Source organism: Calliphora vicina, chromosome 2 (genome assembly GCF_958450345.1).
Source record: "Calliphora vicina chromosome 2, idCalVici1.1, whole genome shotgun sequence".
Classification (NCBI taxonomy): domain Eukaryota; kingdom Metazoa; phylum Arthropoda; class Insecta; order Diptera; family Calliphoridae; genus Calliphora; species Calliphora vicina.
The window spans coordinates 127403204-127424526 of NC_088781.1; the positions used below are offsets into that span (position 1 = coordinate 127403204).

Sequence of the window (21323 nt, forward strand, 5' to 3'; positions counted from 1 at the left end):
ATAAAAAGCGTTGCCACATTCCAAAAAATTATTATGATTTTCGAGAATTTTTTTACAAAAAATGTGTAATTTAATTTATTATTTAAATAAAAATGTATTATGTTGTGTTGGGAGTTATTGATTCAATTCCTAACGTTCGATTACTTATTAAAACACGTTGACTATTTTTATATGTATGCATTTTCTTCATTTTTTTTATTACTATATAAATATTTTATATCTTTTAAATGGAGGTTTAATTATAAGAGACAAGTAGCACACGGAAGAATGTATTTTCAAGATCTAGCCGAGCACTCTCAGAAAATATAAAAAGTCTTTGAAATCGGATGGAAAACAAAAAATGGCACGCGTTTAACAAATTTACATGTCGAAGGTGCCCTACTTTGGGTCCCATAGCGCCGCCATTGAAGTATTGGTGGGGTTCATTTTCAAATCTTAAACTCGAATATTCCTTGGGTACGCCGTTTCGAAATACGAGATTTATTTTCAAATAATTTCGATTCTACTCCAGTGTGCATAGTTAATGGATTATGATCGGTAATAATCGGTGATATATATCCCAAAATATGTTTACATAATAAATAGTAATTTGAAGTTACCTTGTGTTCATTGGGACAGCATTCATATCCAATCTCACACGCTTTGTTTTAACTGAAATATTACTTTTAACTAAATGGTCGGAGCATACCATTGGCTGTTTTGGCAAATCTTCTTCGCAAGCTTTACATATATCTATAAACTGTTGTTGTTGTTTGGTAAATATTTTTTCTATTTTTTTAATAATTTTCAAATTAATGAAAATTATGTATTCCCAAAGGGAAAATTTGAAATTGATATGGCATTACTATTTTAACGAAAACGTCAAAATCCTTAAGCATGTCAGACGTAGAATTTTAAAAAATAAAGAGAGAATGAAACTACCTTCTATTTTTCTACTATGGGTAATTATATCAGCAGAAATAAAATTCTGTCTACTTTTCTAAAATCCAAAAATGTCACCATGATTTTTGTTAATTATTTATTTTATCTCACAATGACTCATAAACGTGTGATCTTTATTTATATTTAGAATTTTTAAACTTCTTTCTATTCTATACAAATTGTTTAAACCAATTTTTTTTGTTAAGTAATTTTTATATTTTATTCAGTTATGGGTGTTAAAATGTCTCCACCCATTTAATTATTTTCATTTATTAACTAATTTCTATAACAATTACCCTTAATTATCTATTGATCTAAAAGTATTAAGAGGCAGTCACTCACTCACTCATTCACTTTGCACTGTTCACCTTTTTCAGTTTAGCACTTTTTGTATTTAAAAATTATTTCATTTTATGAATGGTTTTAGAAAGAGGATTTTGTTCTAATTTAGTTTGTTGTATAGAATGCACTGAAGCTTAACTGATGTTCAAAAATGATGTCTGCAATAAAACAAATAAATAATAAAAAAAATTAGTAGAATTTTAAACAAAATGATGTCAGGAAAATAGGTATTATCATTCCTTTTGTTTAACACTGATTGTTTAGTTTAATTCAAGCTGAAAGTGAGGAAATTATGGGGGTATTTAAAAATTCTAAAAATTCAGTTGAGATAATTTGCTAAATCGAAAATGAGTCATTAGGGGATTGAATTAAATAATGAAGACTACAAAGAATTGCCTTCACCTTTACTTTGTCTTCAAAAATCTTTCTCAGAAATCATGCGAGAATCTAAAAACCATAATATTTATCAAATTTAACTCTATTTCACATATTTTCTTTACAATTGTCCCCTTTGTGCTTGATTTTTGTAAGCTTTCACGATCTTTACATTGCTGTAGAACCAACTTTGTTTAAAGCTTTTACTTATTACAGCTTATTTGTATTTAAAACCTATTTTCCAATTTAAACCTTTAATTTGTACACTACTGAGTGTCTTCTGAGTCTAAAAACCGTCTCGTTTTTTCCCATTTATCTTGACGAAGGTCACCTTTGTGCTTAAACTTTAAAGCTTTTTCTTGTCAAAACTCTGTTGTTTTTAAAAAATTAAGAATCTAAGTTCTCTTCTTGAGATGAGAGTTAAAATATCTGTCTCGGAAGTAATCAGATAATTCAAAAATCGTATTAATCATTTGTGAAGACTTTTTAAATCGCTTGAACATATTGTTACGTTTTAACCTTTTTAAAACGCTAGTTTATTTCCTTTAAATAAACCGGATACTTTTGATTGCAAATAAAAGCCGTCTAGTAGTTTAAAAATTGTAACAACCCTTTATTTATTTAAAATGTACAACAACCACAGAATTAAATAGTCACTCTATATTTTTTATACACGTTTATAAATTCTCAGAAATACAGACACTTTATAATGTACACGAATTCACTTGAAAAATACAGCACACTTTAAGGCACTCAGTTGAAGTTTATTCGAATAGCGTCTCTGATTAACTGACTCACGACTGCAACCTCTGTCACTATTTATAACACTGCATTACCATCTAGAAAGCTCTATTTCTACAATGTTCTTTAACTGAATATTCGAATATACGGTCGCAGCAAACAGCGTTGCCATACTTACGATCAATGGTCAACTGAAAGCTTTTATTCAATGTTAATAATGCCCACAGATATGTTAAAATTTGGGCACACTGATATTTGAAAGCATTATGCAACTTTAAATCATCCGTTAAAATCGTTATATTTGAATTCAAGTACAATTTCGTAACAATATAGACAGTCTAAGGCAGACATCGGCAGAGAGTAAAATTGCCTTTGCACACTAACACCACTTAGCGTTTTTTGAGTAGCGCTCTCTGGCATTCAGTGCACTGATACAAAGGTTTGTAAGAATGATTTCTTTTAATTTTTTTTGCCAATTACGTACGTGTGAAAGAAAATAAAACCAGAGAGCTCTTAAGGTGGCTCTTTGCCGATGTCTGGTCTAAGGCATTGGTAGGCAAAAAGAGGCATTTAATTTGTGTGCTCTTTTGGATAAAGAATAAAATATTCACAACAACATCAAGAAACTGAATGAAATGTGTGTATTTTTACGCTCTTTTGTTCACATTCGGGTTGTTTGACGAAAATCATCGTAACCTGAACAATATGAACGCCTACCATGGGTCTAAGGTATCACATTTGAGTTAGCACTCAATCAATCTAAGAAATATTTCGAGAGTTCAAAAAGTTCTTATTTATCATCTTAAAAACTACTACTTCTTCTCGGTTAATTCACTGTCTGAACAGGTTTTAGTTGCTCAACTTAGATTCGATTTCAGACAGTTCGAAAGAAGTTTAAGTAATAACAAGTTTTTTATACCCTTCACCTTCGTGAGAAGGGTATATGTATATAAGTTTGTCATTCTACATTTTTCATTTCCGACCCTAAAAAGCATATAGTATATTCTGGATCCTTATAGATAGCGGAGTCGATTAAGCCACGTCAGTCTGTCTGTTGAAATCAATTTTCTGAAGACCCCAGATATCTTCGGGATCCAAATCTTCAATAATTCTGTCAGTTTGCTATTTAAAATCAGCAAAATTGGTCCACAAATGGCTGAGATATGAGGAAAAAACCAGGACAACCTCGATTTTTGACCTATTTTTGAATTATATCTGGATTACTAAGTCATTAATATAGACAATATGCATATCTAATGATAGATATTTCAATGGCCTTTGCAACGACCTATATAAGACCATAAGTTGGATCTAAATGGGTCAAAATCTGAAAAAAAATTTAACCCGAATTTTTTTTTTAACCAAAATTTTTTTTCGCTAAATATTAAAAAAAAATTGAAAAAACAAAAAAAAAAATTTTTAAATTTAAAAAAAAAATGTTTAAAAAAACAATTCGAATTTTTTTTAATTTTTTAAAAAAAATAAAAAACTGAAAAAAAAATAAATTTTGTTTACCTAAAAATATTTAAAATTTTTATTTTGAAGTATAATTTGATGAAGGCTATATAAGATTCGGCATAGCCGAATATAGCTCTCTTACTTGTAAGATCTAATTTCAATATAAATGTTATATATTTTTAGCTTAACAGTAGTTCTACTACTCATATCTATAGCCAACACACTCAATGCTTCTACTACCTCAAAATCTGATGATAAAATTGTGGCAAATCCTTTGGAAGTTACAAAATCCTTAAATTCCTTAGATAATAATAAATTAACAAACAAAAGCTCTTCAAAGTCAGCCAGTTCTATAGATGAAACAAAGTCATTATCAAAAAGCTCCAAAAGCTCTAAGAAACCCGAAGAATCTAATGATTATGAAGAAGACTATGGCGATGAAGAGGCTGATGAAGATGAAGCTGAAAGTGGGGGTGGTGGTGGTGGTGGACGTAATAACTCTCGCCAAAGACCCATACACATTACAAAAAGAATAGGCACCACTTATGCCTGGGGACGTTGGGAGAAATGGAGTAGATGCACAAATTCCTGTGTACAAATCAGAAAAAGACAGTGCATTAAAAGGTATAAATGAATAATACTTCTTTTTAGATAAATTTAACAAAAAGAAAATTTACTTTTTTTGTGTTCTTTTTAGAATACAAAATGCCACCGACTCTGATGCCTTGGAAATCACTTTCTATCCCGATTTAGCCGAACAGACCACCGGCTGTTTTGGCATTATGAAAAAATACCGCCTGTGCAAAGATGAGAAATGTAAATTTAGCAATCGTCAAATGCGCAATGAACAATGTTCGGCCTATAATAGACAGCAATACAAAGGCAAATTCTATACATGGCAGGGCTATGAAAAGGAACATAATGAATGTGAATTGTATTGTAAACCCATTGATTCCGATATATTCATTAGCATGAATCAATCAGTAACAGATGGGACACCATGCGAGAAACCAGCCATTTATTATACCCACTACTATCGTCGCAAGGCGGTATGTGTGGAGGGTATTTGCAAGGTAAGCTTGAAAAAATCCTTTTGATGGATGTTTAAGTAAACGTTGATGATCTTAAAGAGGCGCATTATATTAAAGATCATAATGTTGTTGTATGACTGTGAACAAGTGCCTTTTTAGCTATTGATTAAATTCTTTAAACATCATTGCTGAATGTTATGATTCTTGTTAAATTTAATCTTTTTTTAAAAGGTCTGTTCAATTTTTCATGAGTCTTTCAACACGTTTCTTGTATAATTTCTTGGTCTTGTGATCATGTGCATTATCATCATTTAGTTAAAGAGCTTAAATTAGTTGCTATTTTTCCCTCATTCTTTCTATATGCACTCGCTCGCTGTTTAGTAATAAGAAAGAAGGTGGCAATTGTTGCTGGTTTGGAATCACTTGAATATGATCATCATGTTGAACATCTTTTAAAAATTATGATACACATTTATGCAGCCAAATAAGTGTTGACCTGTTGAACTCTTTTGTATGATTAAATATTGAATTTTACAAAATTGATCTCTATTATTATGAAATCAGAAAGATAAAAAGAAAGATGGCAGGAGTAAGGAGGTTTTATAACTTTATGAGTAAAGAGAACTTTATTAAATTTATTTGGTTTTAGTTAGATATATTTTGGAAAGATGCAATATTGTGCACAACAGGATTTTGAACGATTTTTTTTACAGAAATCGAAGAGTTGTTAGTGAATTTTATGAGGTGCCAAAGACCAAATTATTTCACTATTTGGAAGTTCAACAGAACGATCTTGCAATATTAGTTTCTGCATAGCAGGATTTTTGAGGAATTTTATAAAAAACCAGAGAATAGTGTGAAACCCAAATAATTTTTTTGTTAGAAAGTAATTTTGAGAGCAGGAATTTGGATGATCTTCACGAAGATACCGGAAACTTTTGCATGAATTTTATAAGGAAACAGAGAGGAGTCACAGAGAGCAATATTGACAGCAGGAATTAGGACGATCTTCAACAAAAATATAAGAGTTGCCTGACGAATTAAGACGATCTTCACCAAGAAATTGAAGAGTTTCCCGAGAATTTTATAAGGAACAAGAGATGAGTCTTAGGTTTTTTTTCCAAAAAATGGATGAGATGTCGCAGAATTTTATAAGAAATCGGAGAAGAGTGTGAAACACAAATAAGTTCTCTATTAGAAAGTAATTTTGAGAGCAGGAATTGATTTTCACGAAGATAATTAAGACTTTTTCAATCATTTTATAAGGAAACAGGGAGAGAGCAATTGACAGCTGGAATTTTGACGATATTCACCAAAAAATCTAAGAGTTGCCTGATCATTTTATAAGGGACCAGAATGGAGTCTTGTCCTAAATAATTTTGCTATTAGAAAGCAGCTTTGACAGCATGAATTTGGATAATCTTCACCAAGAAATCGAAGAGTTTCCCCAACATTTTATAAGGAACAAGAATTATAACGGGAGCCAAAGACCAAATTATTTCAATATTAGGAAGTAATTTCAACAGAAAAACGATATTAGTTTCTGCACAACATGATTTTTTAGGTTTTTTTGTCAACAAATAAATGAGATGACCCAGAAATTAATAAGAAACTATAGAAGAGACTGAAACACATATAAGTTCTCTATTAGAAAGTAATTTTAAGAGCAGGAATTTGGATGATCTTCACGAATAATAAGGAACCAGGGAGGAGTCAGAGAGAGCAATGGACAGCTGGAATTTGGACGGTCTTCACCAAATAATCTAAGAGTTTCCTGAGCATTTTATAAGAGACCAGAGTGGAGTCTTTCTAGGAAACAATTTTGTCAGCAGGAATTTGGTTGACCTTCACCAATGAATTGAAGAGTTTCTCGAGAATTTTATAAGGAACAAGAGATGAGTCTTTGACCTAAATAATTTTTCTATTAGGAAACAATTTTGACAGCAGCAATTTGTATGTTATTCACTAAGATATCGAAACGATGTCGGAGCATTTTATAAGAAACCTGAGAGAAGTTTGTGACATAAATAATTTCACTATTAGAAATCAATTTCAATCAATGATCTTCACCAAGTAATCGTAGAGTTTCCCCAGAATTGTATATTGAACAAAAGATAAGTTGTTTAGCTAAATAATTTGTCTATTAGAAAGCAATTTTTACAGTAGAATTTTGAAAGATCTACACCGAGAAATCGAAGTGATAACCGAGCATTTTATATAGATCAAGGCGGGATAATTTCTCTATTAGGAAGCAGTATTGACAGCAGGAATTTGGAGAATCTTCACCAGAAAATCAAAGTGTTCCTCGAGTATTTTATAAGGAAATACAGATGAGTCTTTGACCGAAATAATTTCACTATAAGAAAGAATTGTTGACAGCGGGAATTTGAAGGATCTTCGTGAAGAAATAGAGTTGCTCACCAAGAATTTTGTAAGGAATAACAGAGGAGGAAGTTAGGAAGTTATTTTAATAGCAGGGTTTAGAACGATCCCCACCATGATATCGACGATTTGAGGGAGCATTTTGAAGGGACTAGAGTGGAGTCTGTGACTTTTTAAACTAAATAATTTCTCTACAAGAAAGCAATTTTGACAGCACGAATTTAGACGATCTTCACCAAGAAATCGAGGAGTTTCCCGAGAATTTTATAAGGAATCTTTGACCTAAATAATATCTCTATTAGGAAAACATTTTTACAGCAGGAATATTTATGTTATTCACTAAGAAATCGTACCAATGTCCCAGCATTTTATAAGAAACCAGAGAGGAATTTGTGACCTAAATAATTTCACTATATTTGACTGCAGGATTTTGAACGATATTCATCAAGAAATCAAAAGGGGCAAGAGTGGGTTCTGTGACATAAATAATTTCATTAGTAGAAAGCAGTTTAGATATAATTATTTTCGATGATCTTCACCAAATAATCGTAGAGTTTCTCCAGAATTGTATATGGAACAAAATATGAATTGTTTAGCTTAATAATTTCTCTATAAGGAAGCAATTTTGAAAGATCTACACCGAGAAATCGAAGTTATGACCGAGCATTTGATAAGGATGCAGATTATCTCTATTAGGAAGCAGTAAGTACAACACGAATTTGGACGATCTTTACCAGAAAGTCAAAGAGTTGCTCGAGCATTATATAAAGAACAACAGATGAGTCTTTGACCGAAATAATTTCAGATTGTTGACTACTGGAATTTGGAGCATCTTCATTAAGAAATAGAGTTGCTCACTGAGAATTTTATAAGGAATAAGAGAGGAGTCATTGACTTAAACAGCTTCTCTACAAGGAAGCAATATTGACAGCACGAATTTGGACGATTTTCACCAAGAAATCGATTCTGCGACCTTAATAATTTCAGTATAACGAAGGAATTTTGGCAGCAGGAATATGGACTATTTTAACCAGGAAATCGAAGAGTCTCTCGTTGATTTTATAAGTAAAATGAGTGAAGTGTTTGACCTAAATAATTTATCTATTGGGTAGCACTTTTGACTGCACAAATTTGGATGTTCTTTAACAATAAATCGAACATCATTTTATAAGGGAACAGAGTGGAGTCTGTAACCCAAATAATTTTGAACAATATTCACCAAGAAATCGAGAATTTTATAACGAACGAGGGATGAGTCTTTGACCAAAAAGGCTTAATTTTGATATCACGTATTAAAACGATCTTTACCAAGAAATCAAAAAGTTGCTCGTGCTTTCTATAAAAAACCAGAGAGAAGTCTTTAATCTTAATAATTGCATTACTAGGAAGTTATTCTAACAGCGGGAACTAGAACGTCCTCGCCAAAATATCAAAGATTTGAGAGAGAATTTTGTAAGGGACCAGAGTGAAGTCTTGGAACTAAATAATTTCTCTACTAAGAAGAAATTTTGGCTGCAGGAATATGAACGATTTTCACCAAGAAATCTAAGAGTCTGCAGGGAATTTTATAAGGAACATGAGTGGAGTCTGTGGCCTAACAAATTTTTAACGATCTTCAACAAGAAATTGAGAATTTAATAACGAACAAGTTAGGAAATAATTTTGACAGAAGGACGATCTTGCAATATTGGTTCATGCAAAGAAGGATTTCGGACATTTTTCTCTAAGAATATAAAATATGTCTGAGTTTATTATAAGCAACTAGAGATGACAAAATTATTTCACTATTTTGAAGTTATTTTGACATATTGTCATAAATAAAACTAGCTTTTTCTCATCAAGTGGTTTACACATCATTTCAGTTAACAGTTTAATAAAACATTCTAGAATCACATTTTGTTAAAATATCACAACAAACTATTGAATTGACAAGTATAAGTGAGGGTGGGTGTACGACTTTTTTAAAAAAATATGCTAAGAAGCCACTTATTAAGATTTAAGTATTTCAGATATATTTCTTTATTTTGTCTAACTAATTCAATGTCAGAATTAAAAGAGCCACAAATGCACTTTTAACAGAATAAACAAATTTAAACCCAATTATTGCCTATTAATGGCTTAATAACGGCTGTGCTAAGTATCCGTTAAGTTGTAATAACACTACAAATCTGTTAAGTGCTAACGGAAGATGTAAGAATTTAGTAAGCCTGACTGAGAAGAATACTTATTGAAAGCAAAATTGAAATATTTATTTAAGTGTGTCGTCGTCGTCTTCTTGTTTTCCGCATTTGTTCGATGAGAGTACCAGTTGAGAGCCAGCAGATGATACAACTAATAATTTGAAAGTTTAATTCATTGAATGCTGCTTTGTCATGGTGATTCCATTTCCACATTTAATAATTGTTACATTATTTTTGAGTTTTTATTTATTTTCAATATAATTGTACTTTCTGTGTTGCTTTAAAATTGGAGTAATGAAAACAAATCTGTGTAAAAAAAAACAAATAATTAAATGTAGAGTATAAACAAACATTGAATACGTCAAAATGGGGTTCAAATCGAATGACTTATTTGATGCCCTACAAAATAAGGAATTTTAAAAAAGTGTATTTTATATGAAAATTGGATTTTGCTACGATTAGGATCGAAAGGTAATAATCAATTAATAATGCATTAAATTCGTGAAATATTAGAATAAAACTAAATTTTTTTATTCAAAATAATGAATAATACATTCGATTAATCGGAGGTCCAAATTTGATTTCAAAATTATTAAATTTATTCAGTTAATCGAAACTGAAATATCTGATTAATCGTTTATATGTTAAAAAAATCAGAATTGTTTTACAATAAGAATTTAATCGATTAATCGAAAAATTCAATTATTTAAAAAAAATCATATAATAATCACATATTTAAATTGGTTTGAGCAATTATCCGAATAATATTCGAATAAATGACTTAATAATATTCGTATAATGACTTAACATGTTCGATATGTTAAAAAATCAGAATTGTTCTTCAATAAGTATTAAATCGATTAATCGAAAAAAATTATTCGATTAATCGAATATCCAAAAAAATCGAATAAATTTAAAAAAAATAATTATGTATATCACAATCTATTATTAACATTTGTTTGAGCAATTATCCGAATAATATTCGAATAAAACCCGAATAATGGCTTAAATTTTTTTCAAAACATAAAAATTTCCATAATAAAACTCGTATAATCGACTAAATTGTTGGTTAAATCATATCATAAGTATGTACTCATTTGAATTTATTTGAGCAATTATCCGAATAATATTCGAATAAAACCCGAATAATGACTTAACATGTTCGATATGTTAAAAAATCAAAATTGTTCTTCAATAAGTATTAAATCGATTAATCGAAAAAAATTATCCGATTAATCGAATATCCAAAAAAAAATCGAATAAATTAAAAAAAAAAAAATTATATCATAATCTATTATTAAAATTTGTTTGAGCAATTATCCGAATAAAACCCGAATAATGGCTTAAATTTTTTTCAAAACGTAAACATTTCCATAAGTTGGTTAATACCAAAGGTATACGAATAAAACTCTTATAATCGACTAAATTATTGGTTAAATCATATCATAAGTATGTACTGTTTTGAATTTTTTTTGAGAAATAATCCGAATAATATTCGAATAAAACCCGAATAATGACTTAACATTTTCGATATGTTAAAAAATCAAAATTATTCTTCAATAAGTATTAAATCGATTAATCGAAAAAAAATTATCCGATTAATCGAATATAAAAAAAAAAATCGAATAAATTAAAAAAAAATCATATAATACTCTATTATTAAAATTTGTTTGAGCAATTATCCGAATAATATTCGAAAATAAACCCGAATAATGCCTTACATTTTTTTTCAAAACGTAAACAATTCCATAACAAACTGATCCGAATATCCGATTAAACTCATATAATCGACTAAATTATTGGTTAAATCATATCATTATCACTTATTAGAATTATGTAGTTTGAGAAATAATCCAATTAACATTCGAATAAAACCCGAATAATTTCCTAAAATTTTCAATTAAGCCAACAATAGCATAAAATAATAATTAATTAAGCTAATAATCGATTAAATGAATCCTTAAATATCTATATATTGTTTAACGATACAATCATTTGAATTCGAATGTGGTTTAAACGAATAATTCCCATTTTTCCTATTCAATTTAAATAAAAAAAAAAATTCCGGGGAATTTTTTATTCATAATTGGGCTGTATATGACTTAAACAATAAAATTAAAATAATGATTAATCGATTAATGCAATATACATACGAATAAATCTACTATTATTGTATTTTATTTCTATATGCAGTTATATTGTATATTAACCGAATAATTGATTATCCGAATAATCACATGTACGAATAATCGATTATCCGAATAATAAATCCGTATATAGGAATAAATAAACAATTATTGTATTTTATTATCCGATTATCCGAATAATCACTTATACGAATAATCGGTTATCCGAATATATGAATAAATAAATAATTATTGTATTTTATTTCTATATGCAATTATATATTAAGCGAATAATCGATTTTCGGCATATTCGATTAATTAGAAAATTTGTGTTAAACGAATTAATAGTTCAATCGAATTTACCTCATTAAGACATTTTCAATAAAAAGGTTTAATATTAAAAAATGTATCCGAATAATCGATTATCCGAATAACAAATGTAACCGAAATGTATACGCATAATCGATTATCCGAATAATAAATCCGAATACAATGAATAAGATATATGAATAAATAAACAATTATTGTATTTTATTTCTATATGCAATTGTATATTAATCGAATAATCGGTTATTCGAATAATAAGTTGTCCGAATAATCGGTTAACCGAATAATCGTGTATCCATATATTATTAAAATTGAAACGTCGATTTAAATTAATTTATATTTAAATAGAATGAACCATTAAACAGAATATCGTATTAAAATGATTATTCGAATAAGCGAATAATCTGTTAACTAAACAAATATAAAACAATTTCATAGTTAAAATAAATTCGATTAATCGGTTATTCGTATTAAGCGAATAATCGACTTCCTGCATATTCGAATAATCGATTAATTAGAAATTTGTATTAAACGAATTAAAAGTTAAATATCGGTATTAATCGATTAATTAAAAATCGGCATAATCGGTATTAATCGATTAATTACAATTTTTTTATTAGACGAATTAACAATTAAACAGAAGGATCGATTAAATAGAAAATACTAAACCAATTATTCGAATATTCGAATAATCTTAAGTAGATTATAATAATCTTATCGATTATTTGGATATAGGAATCTGAAAAAAAATTTTAAAATAAAATTTTTAAAAAATATTTTTAAACCATTAAAATATTTTACTAATGGAATTTACCTCATTAAAAGGTATTCATAATCTATTCTAATATACAATTTATAAAAATTATAAAAATGTTTTTTTTAAAAATACAATTTATATGCAAATAAAATTCGAATAATCGCTTAAAATATTCGATTAATCGAATATTTTTTTAAGAGATCATATAATTTTTTTTTCAAAATTATTGTCAAAAATTTGTTAACCAATTATCCGTTCAATATTGGTATAAAACTCGAATAATTGCTTTGAACATTCGAATAATCGTTATTTGAATATATTTTAAAATTTAAACATTTCCTTAAAAATCAATTACTAATAACCAATTTATTCGATTAATCCAATATTCGTATGAAACTCGAATAATCGAAAAAAATGTTCGATTAATCGAATAAATAATTTATAAAAATCATATAAATGTTTATTCAAAAATACGCATAATATTCAAGTAAAAGCCGAACAGTCGCTTCAAATATTCGATAAACAAGTTTACCAAATTATTATTAAATATTTTTTGACCAATCGTATTAATCGAACAATCAACGAACCAAATATCCAAAGGAAATTTTAAAGCAATTATGTCCTTTTTAAATCTTCACGAAAAATTATTTAAGTTAAACTTAATTAGATCACTATTGAATTTTGTATTTCGGTGGTGTAGGGTACAAATCTATCCATCTTTTTCATTAGTGGGCATCTGGTATTTTCTTTGATTTTGTTATATTTTTTTTTTCAGTTTGATGGTTCGAAAAACCATTTATCTATAAGTTTTTGTTTTGACTCGCCGTATCTGAGAGTGTTTGTGTAGTGGTTGGTGGTGTCCATTATTATTGGCTTTATTAACGGCAAAATATACAGACATAAAGCTAAATACAGTGACGATCAGTACTATAATGTTGGCCGACTGCAGGGCACAGCAGGGTGAAGATGCTGAAGACGCAAGACGTTCATGTTTCTATATATGAATTGTACTCGTATTTTAGTTTTGAGTAGGAATCTTTTGTCGAGCAATATTTTTTGTTTTGTCTGTTTTTTATTTAATTTAATATTTTTTTTTTTAATGTTTTGGTTTGTTTTGGTAGTAAACATAAATTTCTGTGTTATAATTTGTAAGTTTCTCATTCGTGTACAAAGTGTCAACGTTTCAACAAGCCAATTTGAAAAAGAATTTCAAATTTTTTTTTAAAAAAAAATAAAGATAGTGAAAAATATTGAAAAAAAAAATATAAAATTCTTATTTAACTATAAAGTGTTGGTTATTAATCTTATCACTTTATTAAACAGATTTTTTGAAAATTATAAACGTTATTATAGTTTAAGTTTTGTATCTTTTTTGGTTGTTGAAATTTAGTATCTTTTAACAAGTGCAAAACCGTTTATGTCCATCTGCATCGTTTTAACTTGTGCGTGTCTTTTGTAATTACCATCATTAAAGTCTCTCAGCGTTTAAACACTTCTTGTATGTGATATTCACACAAAAAAAAAAATAATAAAATCGAAAAAAAGTTATAAAAAAAATCGTTAAAAACGATAACTTGTCTTAAAGACTTTAGATGCAAGACTTTGGTGCTGTTTGTAGTCAGCCAAGTCCATCTCAAGTTGGTAATTTGTTGTGACTTCACAAAGGATTAGCGCTTGTGATGTTACATACGCCAGTTACAGATATGAAAACTCTGGTATCTTAAAGATAACGGCTAAAACATTAACAATAAATATTAACAAATTTGTCTAGAAATTTGTTGGTGATGATTGAAAAAGTTTTTTTTTGATTATAAATCTTAAATATTTTTATTTAATTAAGCAGATTAATTGATATTCGTCTTAAAAAAGATTATTTTTTTTTTTATTTTTTTGTAAATTGATTGTCAATCATTTAGACAAAACAATCTTAACGATAAAGGAAAATCTGTTATTTTGGCTTATATTAAAAAACAATTATTTGTTTAAACTGAAGGATTTATAAAAACAATAATTTAAGAAATTAAAAGAAAATTACATAAAAAGAATACGAATCAAATTTAAATTATCGACTAAAGTTTTTTTTATTAAATAATTAGAAAAATAAAGGTTGTTAAAAATTTTCGAATAGAACCTGTAGAATGTATAAATTACAAATTATTTACAATTTAATCGATTAATTGAATATAACTCCCATAATCGATTAAAATTAAATTATTCAAAATGTAAAAAATTTCTTAAAAAAATATTTTGTATCATCCAACTTAACCGATTAATCGAATAATCGACTAAACTTTTCAACTTAATAAAATGTTTTTGAGCAATTATACAAATATTAATAGAATAAAACCCGAATAATCAGTTTAAATATTCGATTAAAAGTCATTAAACGTAAAGATTTCATTAAATAGTATTTACTATTAATCAATTTATCCGTTTACTCGAGTATCCGAATTAAAGTCGAATAATCGGCTAAAATTTTCTATTAAATAATTTCATAATAATTTTTAAAATTATTCGATTAATTAATATTCAAATAAAAACCGAATAATCGGTAAAAAATTTCGATTAAAGAATAATCGCGATTAAATTAAATTTTAAAGCCGTAACATTTCTTTAAAAAGCATTTCGAATAAAACTCGAATAATCGATTATCAGTTTTGTTAAAAAAACATTTGGTATCATTCAATTTAACCGATTAATCGAATAATCTACTAAACTTTTTGATTTAATAATTTTAAAAAATCAAATCATCATCACTTAATAAAATTTGTTAGAGCAATTATCAAAATATTAATCGAATAAAACCCGAATATTCGCTTTAAATATTCGATTAATCGTCATTAAAAAATGTTCTAAAACGTAAACATTTCATTAAAAAGTATTCACTATTAATCAAGTTATTCGATTAATCGAATATGCGAATAAAACTAGACTAATCGGCTAAAAATGTCCATCAAAATAATAATTTTATAATAATTTTTGAGCAATTATTCAATTAATTAATATTCGAATAAAAACCGAAATTTTCGATTAGTCGAATAATCGCAATAAGTGTTCTAAAATCTAAACATTTCCTTAAAAAGTATATACTATTAATAAATTTATCCGATTAATCGAATATCAAAATAAAACTCGAATAATCGGCTAAAATATTTTATTAAATAATTTTAAAAATTAATATCATAATCATTTTTAAAATTTGTTGGAGCAATTATTCGATTAATTAATATTCGAATAAAAACCGAATAATCGCTTCAAATATTCGATCAATCGAATAATCGTCATTAAAGAATGTTTCAAAATGTACAAAAGTCATTAAAAAAATTTAGCGTTAACAAATTTATCCGATTAAACGAATATTCGAATGGAACTCGAATAATCGTCTAAAATTTTCAATCAAATAAATTACAAAAATCATGTCGTAATCATTAAAATATGTTTTAAAGCCTTAACAATTCTTTGAAAAGTATTTCGAATAAAACTCTAATAATCGATTATCAATTTAAAAAAAAAATTGTATCATCTAATTTAACCGATTAATCGAATAATCTCTTTTGATTTAATAATTTTAAAAAATCAAAACATCACTTATTATAATTTGTTGGATCAATTATCCAAATATTAATCGAAAAAAACCGAATAATCGCTATAAATATTCGATTAATCGAATTTAAAATTAAAAGAGTTCTAAAGTGTTAACATTTCCTTAAAAAGTATTTACTATTAACAAATTTATCCGATTAATCGAATATCAAAATAAAACTCGAATAATCGGCTAAAAGGTTTTATTAAATAATTTTAAAAAATAATTTCATAATCATTTTTAAAATTTGTTGGAGCAATTTATCCGATTAATCGAATATCGAAATAAAACTCGAATAATCGGCTAAAATGTTTTATTAAATAAGTTAAAAAATAATTTCATAATAATTTTAAAAATTTGTTGGAGCAATTATTCGATTAATTAATATTCGAATAAAACCCGAATAATCGCTTTAAGTATTCGATTAATCGTCATTAAAATATTTTTCAAAATATTAAAAATTTATTAGAAAATATATTTTGTAATAACAAATTTATCCGATTAATAGATTATTTCAACAAAACTTGAATAATAAACTAACATTTTTAATTAATCGAATAAATAATTTGTAAAAATCACAAAAATATATCGCATAAAAAGTTCTATTAATCGAATAATCGTCATTAAAGGAATCATAAATTTGTTTACCTAAATTATTATTAAAAAAATAATATTCGAATAAAATACGAATGATCGCTTTAAGTATTCGATTAATCGTCATTCAAATATTTTTCAAAATATTAAAATTTTATTAGAAAATGTATTTTGTAATAACAAATTTATCCGATTAATAGATTATTTCAATAAAACTTGAATAATAAACTAACATTTTTAATTAATCGAATAAATAATTTCCAAAATTCATATAAATATATTGCAAAAATTATTCGATTAAAGGAATCATAAATTTGTTTACCTAAATTATTATTAAAAAAATAATATTCGAATAAAATCCGAATAATATACGATTAATCGTCATTCAAATATTTTTCAAAATGTTAAAAATTTACTAGAAAATATATTATTAATAACAAATTTATCGGATTAATAGAATTTTTGAATAGAACTTGAATAAAAGACTAACATGTTTAATTAATCGAATAAAAAATTTATAAAAATCACAAAAATATATCGCATAAAAATATTCGATTAAACGAATAATCGTCCTTAAAGAAATCATAAATTTGTTTACCTAAATTATTATTAAAAAAATAATATTCGAATAAAACGCGAATAATCGCTTAAAATATACGATTAATCGTCATTAAAATATTTTTCAAAATGTTAAAAATTTAATACAAAATATATTTTGTAATAACAAATTTATCCGATTAATAGATTATTTCAATAAAACTTGAATAATAAACTAACATTTTTAATTAATCGAATAAAAAATTTATAAAAATCACAAAAATACATATATCGCATAAAAATATTCGATTAATCGAATAATTGTCATTAAAGGAGTCATAAATTTGTTTACTTGAATTATTATTAAAAAATTAATATTCGAATAAAACCCGAATAATCGCTTTAAATATACGATTAATCGCCATTCAAATATTTTTCAAAATATTAAAAATTTATTAGAAAATATATTTTGTAATAACAAATTTATCCGATTAATAGATTATTTCAATAAAACTTGAATTTTTTTAATTAATCGAATAAAAAATTTATAAAAATTACAAAAATATATCGCATAAAAATATTCGATTAATCGAATAATCGTCATTAAAGGAATCATGAATTTGTTTACTTGAATTATTATTAAAAAATTAATATTCGAATAAAACCCGAATAATCGCTTTAAATATACGATTAATCGCCATTCAAATATTTTTCAAAATATTAAAAATTTATTAGAAAATATATTTTGTAATAACAAATTTATCCGATTAATAGATTATTTCAATAAAACTTGAATAATAAACTAACATTTTTAATTAATCGAATAAATATTTTGTAAAAATCACAAAAATATATCGCATAAAAAGTTCTATTAATCGAATAGTCGTCATTAAAGGAATCATACATTTGTTTACCTTTATTATTATTAAAAAATAATATTCGAATAAAATACGAATAATCGCTTTATGTATTCGATTAATCGTCATTAAACATTTTTCAAAATATACAAATTTACTAGAAAATATATTTATTAATAACAAATTTATCCGATTAATAGAATATTTGAATAAAACTCGAATAATCATCCAACATTTTAAATTAATCGAATAAATAATTTCCAAAATTCATATAAATATATTGCAAAAATTATTCGATTAAAGGAATAATCGTCATAAAAGGAATCATAAATTTGTTTACCTAAATTATTATTAAAAAAATAATATTCGAATAAAACCCGAATAATATACGATTAATCGTCATTCAAATATTTTTCAAAATGTTAAAAATTTACTAGAAAATATATTATTAATAAAAAATTTATCGGATTAATAGAATTTTTAAATAGAACTTGAATAAAAGACTAACATGTTTAATTAATCGAATAAAAAATTTATAAAAATCACAAAAATATATCGCCATGAATTTTTTTGAATATAAATTTATACTAAAATATAAATTAAATAAATAATAATATTTTAATAGAATCCAAGTAATCGATTTAAAAATTCTATTAATTGAATAATCGTCATTAAAAATGTTTAAAAATGTAAACATTTACTAGAAAATACATTTAGTACTAACAAATTTATGCGATTAATAAAAATATTTTATTAATCGAATAATAGTCATTAAAAAATTAATATTCGAATTAAACGCGAATAATCGATTTAAATTTTCGATTAATCGTTATTAAATTGAAATTTGTTTACCTAAATTATTATTAAACAAATTAATATACGAATAAAACCCGAATAATTTTTATAAATATTCGATTAATCGACATTAAAATTTTTAACGAATAATTTTGATTAAAAATTCATAAAATTGTTTAGCAAATAGAATTTCATAGGTTTAACGATTTATTCGATTAATCGAATAATCAAAATAAACAATATACCATGTTATAAATATTTTTTAAATAATAATGATTAAAAATCATTAAAAAATTCGATAATTTATGTGATTAATCGAATAAAAATCCAACAAAAAAGTATTTCTAATAAAACTCGAATAATCGACAATTAGTTTTGTTTTAGAAAATATATTTTGTATCATCCAATTTAAACGATTAATCGAATAATCGATTAAACTTTTCGATTTAATAATTTTAAAAAATCAAATCATCATCACTTAATAAAATTTGTTAGAGCAATTATCAAAATTTTTATCAAATAAAACCCGAATAATCGCTTTAAATATTCGATTAATCGTCATTAAAAAATGTTCTAAAACGTAAACATTTCATTAAAAATTATTTACTATTAAACAAGTTATTCGATTAATCGAATATGCGAATAAAACTAGATTAATCGGCTAAAATTGTCCATTAAAATAATCGATAATTTTTATAAATATTCGATTAATCGCCATTAAAATTTTTAACGAATAATTTTGATTAAAAATTCATAAAATTGTTTAGCAAAAAGAATTTCATAGGTTTAACGATTTATTCGATTAATCGAATAATCAAAATAAACAATATACCATGTTATAAATATTTTTTAAATAATAATGATTAAAAATCATTAAAAAATTCGATAATTTATGTGATTAATCGAATAAAAATCCAAAAAAAAAAAAAATTAAACAAATTATATTAAAGGATTTCCATGACGAATGTGACGGATCGATGACGAATGTGACATAGTAGCACGGATTCGAGAGGTTAATTTTAAATGAATTTAAGAGGTTAATTTTAAATGAGTTATGTTGACATTAGAGCGAAAACAAAATCATATTAAAACAATTGATCAATGATGACAGATCTTTAGTGGGAAAAGGTTTGTTTTAGATCTGAATCAAAAAGGATTTACTAAATTCATAAAAGCCTCATAAAAAGCCGCTTTTATTTTCTAACATCATCTTCTTGAAAAACTGCCTCAATTAAACAAATTCTTATTTGAGTTGCGTAATAATAAAAAACAAAACAATCCAAGGTGTGAAATCCACTCAATCTAATGCAGTGCTGTCTATTAATATTTGAACAAACTGAAATTCTAAACTGAGTAAGTGATCTTGCCTATTAAAACAATGTTTTCCGGTTGCATGTCCATAACATAACAAACATGTTAAGTGCAAGTGACTACATATTGCTGCAGCAGCATCATGTTAAACCATTTAATGTCAGTTTAAATTACACTCAAAGTTAGCAGACGCTTGGCAAAAAAAAAAGAAGAGTCTAGAGATTTTTGTGGCAGAAGAAATTTCATATCCATTAAAAACTGCTAAAAGAGTCTTTCTGTCTGTCTGTCTTCTCCCCACATTTCTTTGTGTCTAATAACATTGACTTAAATTGTGGACTTTTGTATAAAATCATTTTGAATTGTCATTTTTAATTGTAATAGCTAAATTTATTGTTGTTTGTTGGCATTTAACTGAAATCATTTGTGTTAATATATAACATACTACATATTTTTATATGATTTGTAATTTATTTTGGTTGCTGTCTTTCTTACAAACAATTAGTTTTTGATTTTGATTTGGAAAATCAAAATATTTATTTAATATTGATTAAGTTCACGTAACGTTAAATTGATAGTGTGTTAAATTAATCAATGAAATTTAAGAAATAACACGTAAAGTATGATTAATTACATAGAGGAAAGCAGAGATGTAGTTGCATTTAAGTTGAGGGAAATATTTATGGAGTATTTTCTTTCCCAATTAAAGATGTGGGGGAATCCATATTAAAATAAATATCAATTGGATTTCTCAATACTATTTAATTATTCCCAACCTTTTCTCATGGATTCTTACCCGTTTATTTCAATTCTTAAAAGGGTTCAAAAGGTTATTTTCAAAATAATACTAAATACAAAATTTAATTAAAAATCTGCACTCAAATATATTTCTTTTTGTTTCTAGTTTAGACTATAATTAGGTCATTTACTTTATTTTTAAATATTAATGATCTTGTTTTTTGCTCGTTTCTTCTCCTGTATATTTAAAGAATTTTTCTTTTGTTTTCTT

General features: G+C 25.9%; 1 protein-coding gene across 1 annotated transcript in view; it reads left to right on the forward strand.

Moving 5' to 3' along the window:
* The window catches only part of LOC135951939 (A disintegrin and metalloproteinase with thrombospondin motifs 7-like), a 49693-nt gene that overhangs the window by 3805 nt on the left and 24565 nt on the right, over window positions 1–21323 (forward strand). Inside the window, exons 2-3 of the mRNA XM_065501696.1 lie at window positions 4021–4461; window positions 4535–4910. Coding sequence (XP_065357768.1) covers window positions 4021–4461; window positions 4535–4910 — 817 coding nt within the window. The remainder of the gene's footprint in view (window positions 1–4020; window positions 4462–4534; window positions 4911–21323) is intronic.